Genomic DNA, 15,617 nt, shown 5'->3' with positions numbered 1-15,617 from the left:
TATATATATATATATATATATATATATATATATATATATATATATATATATATATATATATATATATATATTTTTTTTTTTTTAAAGGCTCCAATTATTAGTGCATTCCTACTATTGCAGACATCACTGCGTGATTATGTCATGCGGAGGGACGTCTTTTTTCATACTTCTCATGGAAGCAAATGCAGGATATTCATTGCCAGTTCTGGAAAGCAACATGTCACTATCTCGCAGACAGAAAGTAACTGTGTTTGATGTCCCACAAAGTTATTATTATTATTTTTTTAAATGAAATATCACTACATGTATTTTCTTTCTTCTGCATAATATGAGAATGAACGTACCTTCATTGGGCGGTGTATATTAGACAGCTGCCGTGATCGCTGCGGACAAAACATGTATTACCTCGTTTGAGTTGTAACCAAAATGTTACTTTTTTTCCTCAAACCGGTATCTTCATGTTGTGATACATGCGTTGTTCAGTCTTCAAATGTACATGAGGCCTTTAAAACAATCTGAGCTACGTGGAAAGAAAAATATGGTGGTGATGACTGGACGGCTGGAGGACGTGGCCTGTAGAATGGGCAGTGCTGATGACCCACAGACACAAACTCAGCTTTATATAATAGATTGTACCATTTCTCAGCCTAACCCAATACTTTTTGTTCATTCCACAGAAGAGGAATTGGTTACTCCTCCACTTGATGGACTTATACTGCCTGGTGTTATTAGACAAAGCCTTGTGGAGCTGGTTAAACGACAGGTACGTGAATTTTTTTTGTATACGTAGTCAAGGCTTGTGGAAGAGCTAATACAGTGAACGAATCAGCATGTAACAGACAAAAACAGGATGCAAAACATGCATCGGGTGGACAAAATAGATACAGAAGAAAACTCCAAGGAGGGAAAATTGTGAGGAGGAATTTGGGTAGGGTTAACGAGGGTCGAAAAGATCATGGTTTACGATTGGGGATGATCTGAAGTGACAGGGACAAGCTGTCTTGAAGACCTGGAGGATAGAATGAGAGTGAAGAGGATGTGGAAATTGAAAAGATGCACGAATGAGTGGAGGTGAGCGGTGATCCTGGATTTAGGTAGCTTCACCAGAAGGGGTTTGATGGTGGACCATGTGAGCTCTGCACAAAACTGGAGGGGACAAAGCACAGAAAGAGCAGAGGGTGAAAAACCAGAAAGGAGGCAGTTGAAGACAGAGAGACCACTGATCTGTCTGTGATGGCGAAGTGTTAGACCCATAGACTAAGCTTCAGCATGGGAGATTCCAATCTTGATGGCCTTGGTTTCTATGGCATCAAGCTGAGCAAGATGTGAGGCAGGGGAGCCAGCCTACAGAGTAGAGCAGTCCTCTATCAAGCTGCAGATATAGACCTTGTAGATCAGTGATCTTCAGTATTGTTCTAGAAGGGGGCCACTTTTGCCGAGAAGACATCAGTGTTAGAGCCACCACACCGCCTGCAGGACTCCGTAATGGCTACCATTAGGCCCCGCATCCACATACTGTTCTCTGTTGTGGTTAAATGGGCTGCAAGCATAATTGTTTGTTTACTGCAACCAAATCCTGATATGTTACTTTTATGCTTCATGTTTGAACACTAATTTGAAACCACTGGGTCAATTTGATAGCATTTATGGCAGATCACTGAGCAACAAAAAAAACCTTTTTGTCTGCTACTGAAGGAAATGCAGGTGTTCTTAGCTAAATCTGAACTGCTGATTTCAAATCTGTAGTCACAATTTAGCCAGCACGTCAGGTTTCCAAAATATGTATATGTATTAATGATACCCTGCATGCGACATTAGATACTTTATTATTGCAAATCACCACATTGTACATCTAAATCAGTGCTTCGTAATTACTTTCACATCATATTTAGATAACAATGATTGATCTCCATGTATAATGTATAGTGTACAAACCAAGAACATAAACAACTTGCAAAAAAAGAGGTTGATAAAACATTAGAACATGGTAATCTTAGGAAGGGTGTAAACTTGATAGGGAAATCTGCGCCACTGTGAGTGATTCAGAAACAACACTTCAAATTTCCACTCTTCCTTTCAATATAGTCAGTGTAGGCACTGTTCAGACGTGTTCAGAAGTGTGTGAGACCCTTGCTCTTGCACTTGTGTGGAATTGGTCTCCCATTGTAGGAACCAGCAGTAATCACCCATCATGTTGGGGTTGAACTGGCCTTGATACCTCGTTTCCATGACCGAACTGTCTTGGTGGAACCTTTTGCCATGCTCATCGCTTACCTCACCCAGATTAGGTGGGAAGAAATCAAGATGAGAATGCAAGAAGTGCATTTTAAGAGACGTCCTTCAGCCCATTCGCTGGTTGGCCTTCAGCATGTTGTCCACTAATTCTGCATACTGTTCAGCTCGATGTTTCCCAAGAAAGTTCTGCACAATCAACACAAATGCTTCCCATGCTGCAAACTCAAGTGGGTTTAGTATATGTTTGAACTGGGGATCACACATCAGTTCTCAGATCTGGGGCCCGACAAAAATGCCTGCTTTGAGTTTAACATCAGTTTTCTCTGTGACAAACTTCTCTCTGAGTTATTGGAAGCCATTACCATCGTGATCCAATGCCTTTACAAAGTTTTTCATAAGGGTGAGGGTTAGTTAATAATTGTAATGCCACGTGGAAAATTTTACTTAAAAATTCATAGCTTGGTCAGTTTCCATTCATTTTTAATAATTTAAAGTGCATTCTAAAGCTCTTTTTATGAGAAATATTCTTCAACAGTTTTATTGCTATAATTGAAACCAAAAATACAACAAAAATTTTTTTTATGATCACTCAAAATCACCCACCAGGGCAAGCTTACAGTAAATGGATCATATGTATATAACTCAAAATCCTGACATGCTGAGAAAATCTGACCAGATTCAGCGTCCTCGATTTAGTCTATAAAATATGTTTCCACCCTGCTAGCAAAATCTTTGTTGTCCAGTGTTATGATGGTGTGTTTTCACATGTGTATTATCGGCCACACGCCGGGGCCACACTTTAGGCAACTGGGGGCTGCGTGAAGAACAGGGTTAAATGTGGATAGGAGCTCAGGTGTGCCAAGGAAGGACTTTGTATGACTGAGGATGTGCAGTCAGTGGCTGGCTTTGGAGGCCAACTTTGAAATGTGGCTTGCCCCAGAAGGATCATGGCTGATGGTGAGGCCCAGGAATTTGAATGACTGAACTTCCTCAAGAGTATTGTCAAGAAAGTATATAGGAGGATTTGCCAGACGGGCGTGATACCAGACGATAGTGATAGTGAGAGTGTGAGATTTATGAGGATTCAGACCTATTTCAAGTGTTTGACCAGCTTGTGAGTTTTTTAATGTCTGGAGAGAGGGAAGAGGCTGCAGCCTGCCTGTCTGAAGGATGAGAGATGTCATGGCAGAGGATGGATTAATCAGAAAATCGATAGAGGATTTTCCAGAGTCAGAGAGGTCATTGATGAAGATCAGGAAAAGGACTGGGACCAGAATACTGCCTCAGAGCACTCCAGCCTTGACAGGGAGAGGAGACAGCTGAGTGCCACACATTGGCTACGAGAGTAGAGGAAGTCAGTAAAGCCTGTGTGGAGTTGGCCTTATATGTCATAGGCAGACAGTTTGGAGAGCCAGGCAGGATGCCAGACTGTATTAAATTGTCTAGTGAGACGGCCCTGATCTCATGTCTGACATTGAGTGCCTCCATCCATTGTTGGGAGAGTATAAGCACCATGCCGAAGGTGGAGTGGCTTGGTCTAAAACGAAATTGGTGATCTGAGATGAGGTTGGATAAAATTAATTACCTTTGTTATGCATCATGATTGTGCTGTCTCTAGATTGATAAGCATCCTGGTAAAGGCTTGAGGTATGGAATGATCCATGCACAATATGTTGACTGTTTTCCATTCAAGAATCCTGACAATAATGAGGAATTGAATGGAGATGAGTACATTATTGTTATGAATGAGTAAGGTCTCAAAACTTATGTTCATCACATGCCATCCACTTATTATAGATGCACATGTAACCATAAGAGTGTTTTGAGTTCGGAAATCAATACGCCACTTCAAAAGGCTGAAGTTGAATCCTTTAAAAAGATATCGTGTTTGTCAATTACATTGTTTGCTTGACTGCACAGGGCAAGATCAAAATGAGTGAGAGGGAAGTGAGTATGGAAGAGTTTATGGCGGCGATGAGTGAAGACCGAGTAAAGGAGATGTTTGGTTCTGGGACAGCCTGCGTCGTTTGCCCCATCTCGAAAATTGTATACAACGGAAAGGTAAGACCCTCTGAGAATTTCAAAAAGCTCTTCATGCAGAGGAAATGGCCGATTGTCCTATATCCGTCGAGATCCGGAGTCGATGTGAGTTGTTGTGCCATTTGGCATTTCAGGATCTCCACATACCCACGATGAAGCATGGAGCTCCACTCGCCTCTAGTTTCCTCAAAGAACTCAACGACATTCAGGTAACATCTCGGCACACACATTCGATGCCACTGCCGACTCTACTGGTGATTGCTGTCATCAATTTACACCTCAATTATCCCCACACTTTTTGAAGAAAAAAAAAAGATGTAGGGATATTATAATAGGCTGTCTGTCCATCTGTCTGTCTGTCCATCATGCAATCTCCTTGTAAACGTTTGGGCAGAAACTCAAACTTGTTAGTTATGATCACCACATGGCAAGAAGGTTCAAGAGTAGTATTATTTTGGCCCCACTCCCTGTGGCTCTGGGCAGGGTCAAAAGGTCAAATACCCCCCAAAAATGCAATTACGGGCACATTTTAAATATTTTTCATGAAACTTTGTGTACGAAATCAACATTGTGGGGAGACGCATGAATTATGTAACTATTTTTGGGGGATTTGACCCCTGGTTCATGCCTCAGGGGGTTGGGACTTCGGAGAGTCACGGAGCAAAATGGGGAAAAAAAATTTTTTTAACTGAAAAATGTGTTATTGGGTCATTCCTGGCACAACTTTTTGCCATCCTTCAACTTTGCTTTAGGTGGGAAGCATGGGGATTTGTGATGGCAAGCCATTTGACTTCACTGTAGTTTCCTTATTTTGCTTGTTCTGTTCCTTCATCTTTTCATTTGCAGTACGGAAGAACTCAGAGCGACTGGACCTACGTTGTATGAAAAGCCCAGAGCTGGAGCACTTTTGTTTTGAACCGGTCACGCCAGCAAAATCTCTCAGTCCTTCTGTTTGGGTCAATAAATAAAACTCGGTCAAAGTCACAGCTTTACTTGAAAAATATCAGCGCTTAACAAGCGACAGAAATATAATAATGGGCTGATTGAAATGCTGTAACTGAGCCAGTGCGATTGTCACTTTCGTTTTACCCTCTTAAACTGACATACAGTACATGCACTTGACCCTCAACCTTTTATATAAACCTATTGTTGTTGAGGCAAAGGAATTACTTGTATTTACAAGGTGACAAGACAAAATAATAACTCTAACAATGCAATCATTCAATTGACAGACATGCGTACCCTGGGCCATACCACTGAAATATATTTTAATCACGATTTGATTTTTGTTTATGGGTAATATTTTTGGTTGCATCACTAATGTTTTTTTCAGCTGTTTTTCCAACTTTGTCATGGGAAGCGTTTGGGTGTTGAGGATTTTCTTTTTTTTTTCGTTTTGTTTGAATCTAGCATTGTAAAATGAAACGTTTTTCACCTTTTTGCTTCTTCATCTTCTTCTTCTTTCACATTGATAGAGACATTAAAAGTGGAGACTAAACCATCACCTAATCTTGTGGGTATTATTGCAAGTTTACCATCACCTCTCTGACTCTCTGGGAAAATCCTCTATCTCTGTGCTGATGACTTCACTCCCTGTCATCCCTCAGATCGGCAAGCAGCAGCTTCTTCACTTTCTGCAGATCTGGATAAAATCACAAGCTGGTCCAACGTGTGGAACATGTCTTTCAATCCTGACAAATCTCACACACTCACAATGTCTCTCCGAAAGGACGGTCTGGACCCCCCCCCCCCGATCTACTTTCTCAACAATCCTCTTGAAGAAGTCCTTTCATTCAAGCTTCTGTGTCTCACGATCTGCCATGATCTTTCCTAGGAAAGCCACATTTCCAAGCTGGCCTCCAAAGCCAGTCGCCGACAGGGCATCCTCCGTCGTGCAAAATCTTTCCTTGGAACACCTGAGCTCCTGACCATATACAAAGCTTCCATCCGCAGCCTAATGGAGTACTGCTCCCCCCTCTGGGCTGGTGCTCCCACCTCTCACCTTTATCGGCTTCACGCTGTGGAAACCAACGCATTTAGAATCATTGGTATCCCATGATAAGGCTGAGTCTTTGGGTCTCTCACCGCAGGCAGGTCGCTGGTCTTTCTGTCTTCTACCTTCTCCTCTCTGGCCTCGCCGCCCTGCTCTGCCTGAGATATGCCCCCCCCCCTCCCATATTTCCGCAAGGAGCTCAAGGTCCACCAACAACTTCCTTCTGGTAAAACTACTAAAATTAAGAATCACTGCTCACCTTCACCCTTTTGTTCCTCTTTTTTCCCCACCTTTGGAACAAACTCCCACACTCTCTTCAATCCCACTCTTCCCTCCAGGTCTTCAAAACAGCTGTTCACTATCTCTTATTTTCCCCCCATACAAAACCAAGATCTTTTCTACCCCTGCTAATCCACCCCAAACCCACCTCCTTCAAGTTCCCTGTCGTGTAAGGACCTGAAAGTCCCTGTAGTGTCCATCTTGTTTACCCTGTGGTACCCCACCCCATCCCTCCCTTCCACAGATCTCATGTCTCTCTTCCCCACTTTTTTTTTCCCCTTCCCTCTAGCATCCCTCTTGACTCCTGCTCCCCTTGTTGTACGTTCTGTGTATTACCTCTCATACAAGCTTTGACGGTGTATACAAAAAAAAATGGTTTCATCAACTCATGTTCTCTAACAATGGATGAAATCGATAGGACATTCATTGACATCTGCTAACCACCGTGGGAAGCGAGGAGAAGTTGACGTTTCAGACGTTAACACTTTGTCCAAAAGATCTTGAAGGTTCCGGCAAAGGGTGAACATACAAAACGTCAGCTTGTCCTTTCTTCCCACAGTGGTTAATTAGCATACTCGATCGACGTCATGTTATTCCATCCACTGTTCTACCTGTCTGCCAACACAGATAGACACTAGCCTTCATCTGCAAGACGAGTTCTTCAGGCAACCCAACAAATTGCCAAAAAAAAAGCTGCATTTTATCTTATTAGATTTCATTCACTTCAACCAGTATAAAAACTAGACCAATACCATCATATATGTACTCATGTGCAAAATTCCCTCCCCATCCTAAAAAAAAATGTCGAATCCTCTGAAAAAGCTGTTCCTTTGGAGGAGGAAGAATGTTACAGGTTTTATAGCATTACAACATGACGAGTCGAGAGGAGTCTGAAAAAGTGGAACTCTTCATTTTGATATTTATTGTTCCTCCTCAGGAATCCAGAATGTGGTGTTTAATTGGATGTTTGTCTATTTTAAATGTTTTCTTTTGCGTGGTAAAAGACTCATTTCTTTCATTGGCACGTATGGGTTTCATTTACATGGTTGCTAAGCTTGGTTTTGGCTTAATAGTTATGGTGGCTGGCTCAAGATGTTAGGATCTTGAATTTGAGCCCCTGTCGTTCTGTTAAAGGCCCAGTCACACCTTGACGTTTTAGCCAGCAATGGCAACGTATTAAAATGTATGTAAAACGCTGGCTTACGTTGAACTTTTGATTTTTTTTTTAAAGATTCGGACGTATTCATAACGACTTGGTCTTATGCATAACGTATTAGTAACGGACACAGAACGTTTCATTGTGTTATAGATAACTTATACCAACAAATGCTGAACCTGTTGTCGGCCTTCACAACCTATGCCCAACGATAGTCTAACTTATGCATAGCGCACTGCACGCATCGCCGACGATGACGTGGCGGAGGTTATGAAAAGGCTGCCGCACAACGATTCAAATCATAACCGCCGCAGAAATGTAAGTGTCAACATCACAGTCACACCTTGGCGATCTTGCCAGCATATGCCGACCTCTGAAAAATGCATCTAAAACGCTGGCGCACGTCGAATACGATAAGGGTAAGTTTGGTATGCGTGAATAGAATGCTAAAGTACGCTATCATACGTCGTATTAAGTGGAGTACGTCTTGTAATTTTAAACATGTTGAAAATTTTACGACATACTTGCCGTATGACACACGCTCCGCATGCGATGGGAATAAGTTGTACGCACGATATGCGATCGTTGACACACATCGACACACGTTACTTGTAAGGTGCTCACAAGTCGAAACACGTCAAGGTAATGGTTGGCGTCAGTGTTCCAGACTCCCGTTTTTTTTTTTCTTCGGTGTGTGTGTGTGTGTGTGTGTGTGTGTGTGTGTGTGTGTGTGTGTGTGTGTGGTATGACGGTGTTCAGTGTACAGTGTGGTTATTATTTAAATCGTTGAGCGGCAGCCTATTAATTATATTATATTGTTACGGATTCGCGCCCGCCGGCGTGCTGACGGCCACGTAACTCGAATCGCGGCACGTCGCCCACCGGACGGACAATCCAGTCGTGACCCTCTCGGACTAACGCCGGGAACCAGTCACGGGTGGACCTTTCGGTCTCACCGCGATCGAGCCAATCGGCCCCCGCGTGGGATAGGGTTGCTCGCCAAATTCGACCTACCTAAGTACCCACACGGAGGGTAGACCGGGCGATCGCACCTCGCCGCAGGTCGACTTCGGACACGGGCCACTTAAGCGACCCGTTCCGTACTATCGGGATAACCGAGCGGTGTTATCGTCGGCCTCGACGGTTCGATTAATTATCGGGCGTATTCAGCCCACTACCAACCCTTTACGTGAAGCAAGATGAGGATTCAATGAAAGAAATGACGAAATGAAGCGGGAAACAGTTCAACACAAAGCACATTTATTCACGATGAACGGAAAGCACACATATTCAATTCCACCAAAAGCACATAGAAAAGGAAAAGAAACACAATGCAATTTTACACAAAAAGCAAATGTAAAAGCGGAGACACAATGCAGAGCTAATACCGACTACCGAGCACACGGCAACACTTATACAATTCTACTTCACAGACGGCGCCGACAACACATACCCAAAACCAAGAAAAAGAACACCCTCAAGGATGAGGCGGGCCTGAGGCCGAGACCGGGTCGGGCCTACCCGTCTGGTGATGAGACGCGGAGCGGCGATGGTGCCTCAACTCCGCGGGCCTCGCGGACAGTGTCTGGTAGGGGGTGGGAAAAGGGGCCCCTTGGTCGCACTATCTCAGCGCGGGGGGAAACAGGAGGGGGTTGCTGATGCTCGGGGAAAGGAGGATTTTTACTCTGTCTCGAGTCCCGCGACGAGCGTCTCCACCTCGACCAGGTCGCGCCGTCGGCCTCCCTGGTGTGCAGCTCCCGGCACGACGCGAGCACCCCCTCGTCTGCCTTCGCCGCCTCTCCACAGCTCCGTCCTCTTCGCTCCGACTCCAACGCACACGACGACGACGACGACCAACAACCCTTTTCTGACGAACGCAGCCGCTTATATAAGCCCCGTGGCTTCGCCTTTGACCCCCTGCCTTCGACCTTTCACCTCGCTCCCCATTGGCCCGAGAAAAAGTGGGCGTGAATGCATTTTGATCCATGAATTTGCATATAGCGACCGCCCTCCAACGCCCTGGAGGCGGGGCCAAATCGCCCCTCGCTCACCGATTGGACGGAACAAAAGTGGGCGTGTGTAGTTTTTGATCCGTTTTTGGAGCGGAAAATCCGTGGTTTTGTACACGCTGTTCGGCGCGCGCCCTGCACGAGTCCAACACCGGTACCCACAAGCGGCGCAAGAACGGTGGCGATGCGACGGTTGCGAGGTGTGACGTGAAGCGGCGCCGCGGTGGGTGGTTGATGTTGTGGTTGGTGGTGGTAACAATGGCGGTTGGTCCAAAATAAAGATAGCAAAAGAAAAACGGCTATCCTGAAGAGTCGCAGCACGCATGAATGACATTTATTCCCTCTAGACAACGGGTTTGGGCCTAACTACACATATACTTACGGAGATATCTCACCTAAGGGACCTGAATGGTGGTTTGCGAATTTGGTAACCACAACAATATTATAACCGCACTAGAAATCGAAGTGTCAAAATCACCATCATTCCGAAGGAAGGAAGAAAAAAAAAACAAAAAAAAAAAAACAGGGAGTCTGGAACACTGACGCTAACCATTACCTTGATGTGTTTCGACTTATGAGCACCTTACAAGTAACGTGTGTCGATGTGTGTCACCGATCGCGTAACGTGAGTACAACACGTAACTCATAGGTTAGAAATAGGTTTCGGGTATGCTAAACATTACCTCGACGTGTTTCGACTTATGAGTAACTCACAAGTAACGTGTGTCAACGATCGCATGACGTGCCTACAACTGATGGCCAGCGTTATGCGGAACGTGTGAGTCATACGCTGGCACAAGTCTTAAAATTTCAAGCATGGAAAATTTGAGGACAACCGAAAAGTATAACGTTTAAAGCCAGCGTACAACGACATATGGTAGTGTTTTTCAGCGTGCTCTCAATGTTATCAAAACTTACCTATAACGTATTCAACGTGTACCAGCGTGTTAGACAAATTTTTCAAAAATCGGCATAAGCTGGCTAAAACGTCAAGGTGTGACTGGGCCTTAAATAACACCAGGTTGGTTGACTCAATACCTGGTGTTGGCTTAATGGTTAGGGTGGTGGGTTTGGGATCCTTGCATCCTGAGTTCAAATCCCACTCTGCTGTTGAATTAATACCAGGTGGGGTTGACTCTGCCTGTCAGCCTTCTGAAGTCAGCAAAATGAGTGCCAGCTTGCTGGTATCCTATTATATGTTGGAGTGGCAACCCAAACAGGATTGTGTCCAATAGCCAAGGAGATTGCTTAGGCAGCACCAATGCTCTGCACAGAGTATGGCCCCAATGTATGGATGGATGGGTTGACTCAGCCTGTCATCCTTCTGAGGTCGGCAAAATGAGTACCAGCTTACTGGAAACGGGGCACTGCATTGGTGGATGTGCTCCTAGCAGCCTCAGGCTAGATATGGAATAACAACAATAATAATAACAATCCATACTAATAAAAGGCAATGTGTGTGTCTCCTCCATAACTCCAAAACTATGACACCTAGCAGCCTGAAACTTTGCATGCATACTAAGAAAACTCCAAGAAAGTGCAAGAGTGAAAATTTGGTGTTTGGGTTAATTAAAACACCCCTTTTGAAGATAATTAAGGGCCTTATTTAATTATATCCTTCAGCAGGCGATCCTCAGCCACCTCGCTGTCTGGGCTCTTTAGGTGTTTCCTGGGTAACCTCGCTGGGGTCTGAAACTGCCATGTTTTCTGGCCTGCTCAACCACGTCTTGACTTGGAACAGGCTGCAATGATTTCTTTACGATAAAGTTTATTTTTCACTTTCCTCACTCATTATCGAATGTCTGTTCCTCATAGCTATGAATCATTGTGTATATCACTTTTATAAGTACTATAGTTTTCAAATTAGGAGCTTGGAACAATTTCATGATACGATTTTCCACGATCTACTTTCACAGACTAACTAAAGTGTATCATTAAAATATTATTTCGCTTTTTAGGATCGGATATTGTCCGGACTAATAAGTGTCAAAAGTGTTGGTCCTGGAATCGTTTACAGTAAATAAATAAATAATTGGAGGCGGTGTGTCGGTCCTGGAATCATTTAAGGTAAATCTACACTAATAAAAGTGTGTGTGTGTGTGTGTGTGTGTGTGTGTGTGTGTGTGTGTGTGTGTGTGTGTGTGTGTGTGTGTGTGTGTGTGTGTGTGTGTGTGTGTGTGTGTGTGTGTGTGTGTGTGTGTGTGTGTGTGTGTGTGTGTGTGTGTCTTATTGTTCAGTTTTCCCAGAACCAAAATGCGTGTCAAGAGGCAAAGAGAAACACCAGTTACCAGAACGCCGCCATTGTCCAACAAGCTTTTAATCCGACCATCGCACACCAGGCCTGTCCATGCATGCACAGACGCAACATAATAATACATCACACATCCTCCTCCTCAGACAATTAACAACCTTTTAAACCCTCCCCAAAGAACAATTATAATCCTACATTCTCAAGAAATGTCCACGGTTTACATTACATACTCATGTAGTACACAATATGTCAATGAGAGCAATGAATACTTCAGTCTTTGTACATTGCATGCTTGGCCTGCAATTATTTTTACAGCCACAACAATCTGGTTGTTTTGGTTTTCGATCTCTTTGTGGGTAACACATCCTGACGGGCTCCAGAACAATGTCGACCTTGGGGCCTTCAATGTCAAACACTGCAACGTTGCTCCTCTCAGGTACCTGTGTGGCGTCACTGATGTTCAGGAACTTCCGCCGCTTCTGCTGAATAATCAACATCACTGATGACTTTCGATGACAACGTCGAAGCTCGGTGTCTGATCTGGTCGGAATGTCACTTCCACATCTGCTGCATGCCTCCAGTTAACACTTACACAGTGTATGAAACAGGACCTGTTTGCTTGGCAATGTAACCGGGTACCCACTTGTCGCCCAAGCTGTAATTTTGAATTGAAACATATTGTCCAATTTCAAACTCCTGAATTGTCCACCAATCATGAGCTAATTTGTGACGGCTGTTTATGCTCAACCGTGGTGTTGATGTTGGGGACAACCGTGTTTATATGTGTACGGAGTTTCCTGTTCATGAGCATCTCTGCCGGTATTTGTGTCGTTGTGAACTGCGGTGTTGTGTGATAACTCAAGAGAAATCTTGACGCACGAGTGTGCAAGGGACCACTCATTTTACGCAGTGCCGATTTCACAGTTTGCACCGCACGTTCCACCAACCCGTTTGTCACTGTATGGTATGGAGCACTCCTGACATGGCGAACTCCGTTCATTTTCACGAACTTTGCAAATTCCTCGCTTGTGAAACACGGCCCATTGTCCGACACAAGAGTTTGAGGTATGCCGTGTGCAGCAAACGCTTCTCGCAATGTGTCAATCGTGACTTCACTCGTCATTTTTAAAGTGAAATATACTTCAATCCACTTTGAGCATGCATCGACCAGAATGAAGAGCATCTTCTCTTCGACTGGACCCACATAATCTACATGTATGCGCGACAATGGTTGACTGGGGTACTCCTAAGGATGTAGCGGTGCATTGGAAGAAAGTTACTGGAATGCCTGATATTCTTTAACTCTTTGCTCCAAGTCAATATCCAATCGTGGCCACCACATATAGCTTCGTGCCAAAGCCTTCAATCCTTACAATACCTGGGTGGCCCTCGTGCAACATGTCAACCATCTGATGTCGGTATTGGGGTGGCAGTACAACCTGTGCTCCCATAGCACACAACCTACATGAACACTCAGTTCCTGCTTATGACTAGCGAATGGTTTGAACTCTTCCTGTGGCAATGTGCCTGGCCAACCCCCCCTGATGATGTACTCACGAACACGTGAAAGCAGAGGGTCCCCTGCCTGTCATTAGCCATACATGCATTGGGGTGATTGGTGAACACTCCATAGTGTGCATCAAGAGAGTCACTTCTCCCGGAATTGGAGCATCCGGCCGTCAGTGCATGTGGAAGACGGCTCAGCGTATTGGCATTGGCCATGCCAGGTTTGTATACAATATGATCATCGTCGGCTGCAAAGGTTAATGCCCAACGCTGAACTTGAGGTGATGCCATTGTTGGAATAGCCCACGTATTAAATAACCTTAGCAAGGGCTTGTGGTGTGCATTTATTTAAAATGCATGACCATACAGATAGATGTGGAATTTCTTATCTCCAAAAATGACTGTGAGGTCGTCCTTATTGACCTGCGAGTATCTGCGCTCTGCATTATTCAACGTGCGCGAAGCATACCTGATCGGTCTCTCTGTCCCACCTGGCATTATGTGTGCCTGCACTACTCCAACACCATATGGATTGGCATCACATGGCACCACGAGTTTCTTGCGATAATCATAATGAGTCAGGACATGTGTGGATTTCAGCAAGCACTTTGCTTTTTGGAATGCTTATTATTTATCCTTCTTCCATTGCCACCACACCTCCTTCCGTAGTAGGTGATGTAGAGGCTCAAGTGCAGATGCTAAATCTGGCAAAACTTACCATAGTAGTTCAGTAGCCCTCAGGAGGACTTCGGTTCTTTTACATTCTTTGGTGCAGGTGCCTCTGTGATCGCTCTGACAATCTCATCTGTCTGCTGTATCCCGTTCATGGTTAACTTGTGGCCGAGGTATGTGACTTCAGCAGCGACAAATACGCATTTATGTCATTGTAATTGCAATCCCGCATCTTACAAATTCAAGACACTCCTGAGGTTGCAAAGATGGTCGCTAATGGAATTTCCTGTTACTAACAAATTATCAAGGTAGACCACGACTCCTGGAATCCCCACCAACAAATTTTCCATTGTGTGTTGGAACACAGATGGTGCCGTTGACATGCCAAATGGTAAGTGTGTATATCTGAACCATCCCCTATGTGTTTATTGTGACAAATTCACATGAAGTTTTCCACAAAACTAACTGCTGGTAGGTGTGGCTCAAGTCTAGCTTTGTGAAGAGTTTCCCTCCAGAAAGTTTTGTGAACAACTTATCAATGCACGAAATGGGGTAAGTGTCTGGGCTGCCAGATTGACTGTAACCTTGTAGTCTCCACATATCCGAACCGAGCAATCTCCTTTCATAACCGGGACGATCGGAGCTGCTCAACGAGAAAATTGTACAGGTTCTATTATCCCAGCCATTAGCAACCAATCAAACTCCTGATCTGCCTTCCCTCTCAGCAAAAATGGTACCGGGTGGGCTTTCACAAACTTTGCAATTGCATTTGGGTCAATATCTAGCTCAACCTCCGTTCCTTTCAGTTTTCCCAGCTCCAATGTGAAAAGGTCTCCACAGTCCTGAAAGAGTTTCCTCAACTGATCACTGACATTTAGGTTATTCACCACCTGCCAATTCCACCGGATTGCTCGGAGCCAATCCCGTCCCAGCAGACTGGACCCTGAACCTCTCACCACCATTAAGATCAACTATGCTTTTGTGCGCCATACCTCACAGCAACTTTGGATGCTCCCACAATATCCATAGGTTCACCAGTATATGTGCGTCGTATGGTCTGTCTGGGATGACTGCCCTCAACTTCTACTGGAACATAGCCTCACTAATCAATGATACCGAAGACCCGGTATCTATTTGCATCTATACTTCTCTGCCTTGTACCTCCAACCTGGTTTGGATTTTGCTTGGTTGCTTGATTTATAAAAAAGGACTGTACATGTCCTCTTCATTTTCCCCCAAACTGATATGTCTTGTGTTGAGACCTTTTGCTCGTTCCCTGTGGAGAGCTGTTCTTGCTCCGAGGAATGCTTTGGGTTTTGGGTTTTGAACGACAGACTCTTGCAAAGTGACCCTTTTTTCCACATATATAGCAGTCCACATTTCTGGCTGAACACTCGCTCGTTTGATTATGAGCAGTCCGTCCACAGTGATCACATTTTACTGTGGACCTCTCTTCAAAAGATAAAGCGCGGGGGG

General features: G+C 44.4%; 1 protein-coding gene across 2 annotated transcripts in view; it reads left to right on the top strand.

Moving 5' to 3' along the window:
• Positions 1 to 5,779, top strand: part of LOC147013429 (branched-chain-amino-acid aminotransferase, mitochondrial-like) — a 92,469-nt gene extending 86,690 nt beyond the window's left edge. For both annotated transcript variants that reach the window (XM_085855257.1, XM_085855256.1), the window contains 4 exons: positions 678 to 763; positions 4,156 to 4,296; positions 4,410 to 4,484; positions 5,122 to 5,779. In XM_085855257.1, coding sequence (XP_085711383.1) covers positions 678 to 763; positions 4,156 to 4,296; positions 4,410 to 4,484; positions 5,122 to 5,160 — 341 coding nt within the window. In that variant the 3' untranslated portion in view covers positions 5,161 to 5,779. The remainder of the gene's footprint in view (positions 1 to 677; positions 764 to 4,155; positions 4,297 to 4,409; positions 4,485 to 5,121) is intronic.
• Positions 5,780 to 15,617: the final 9,838 nt, after the last annotated feature.

Source organism: Eptatretus burgeri, chromosome 14, assembly GCF_056783735.1.
Source record: "Eptatretus burgeri isolate ZD-2024b chromosome 14, Ebu_testis_v1, whole genome shotgun sequence".
Lineage (NCBI taxonomy): Eukaryota > Metazoa > Chordata > Myxini > Myxiniformes > Myxinidae > Eptatretus > Eptatretus burgeri.
This window is presented reverse-complemented; position numbering and strand designations above follow the sequence as displayed.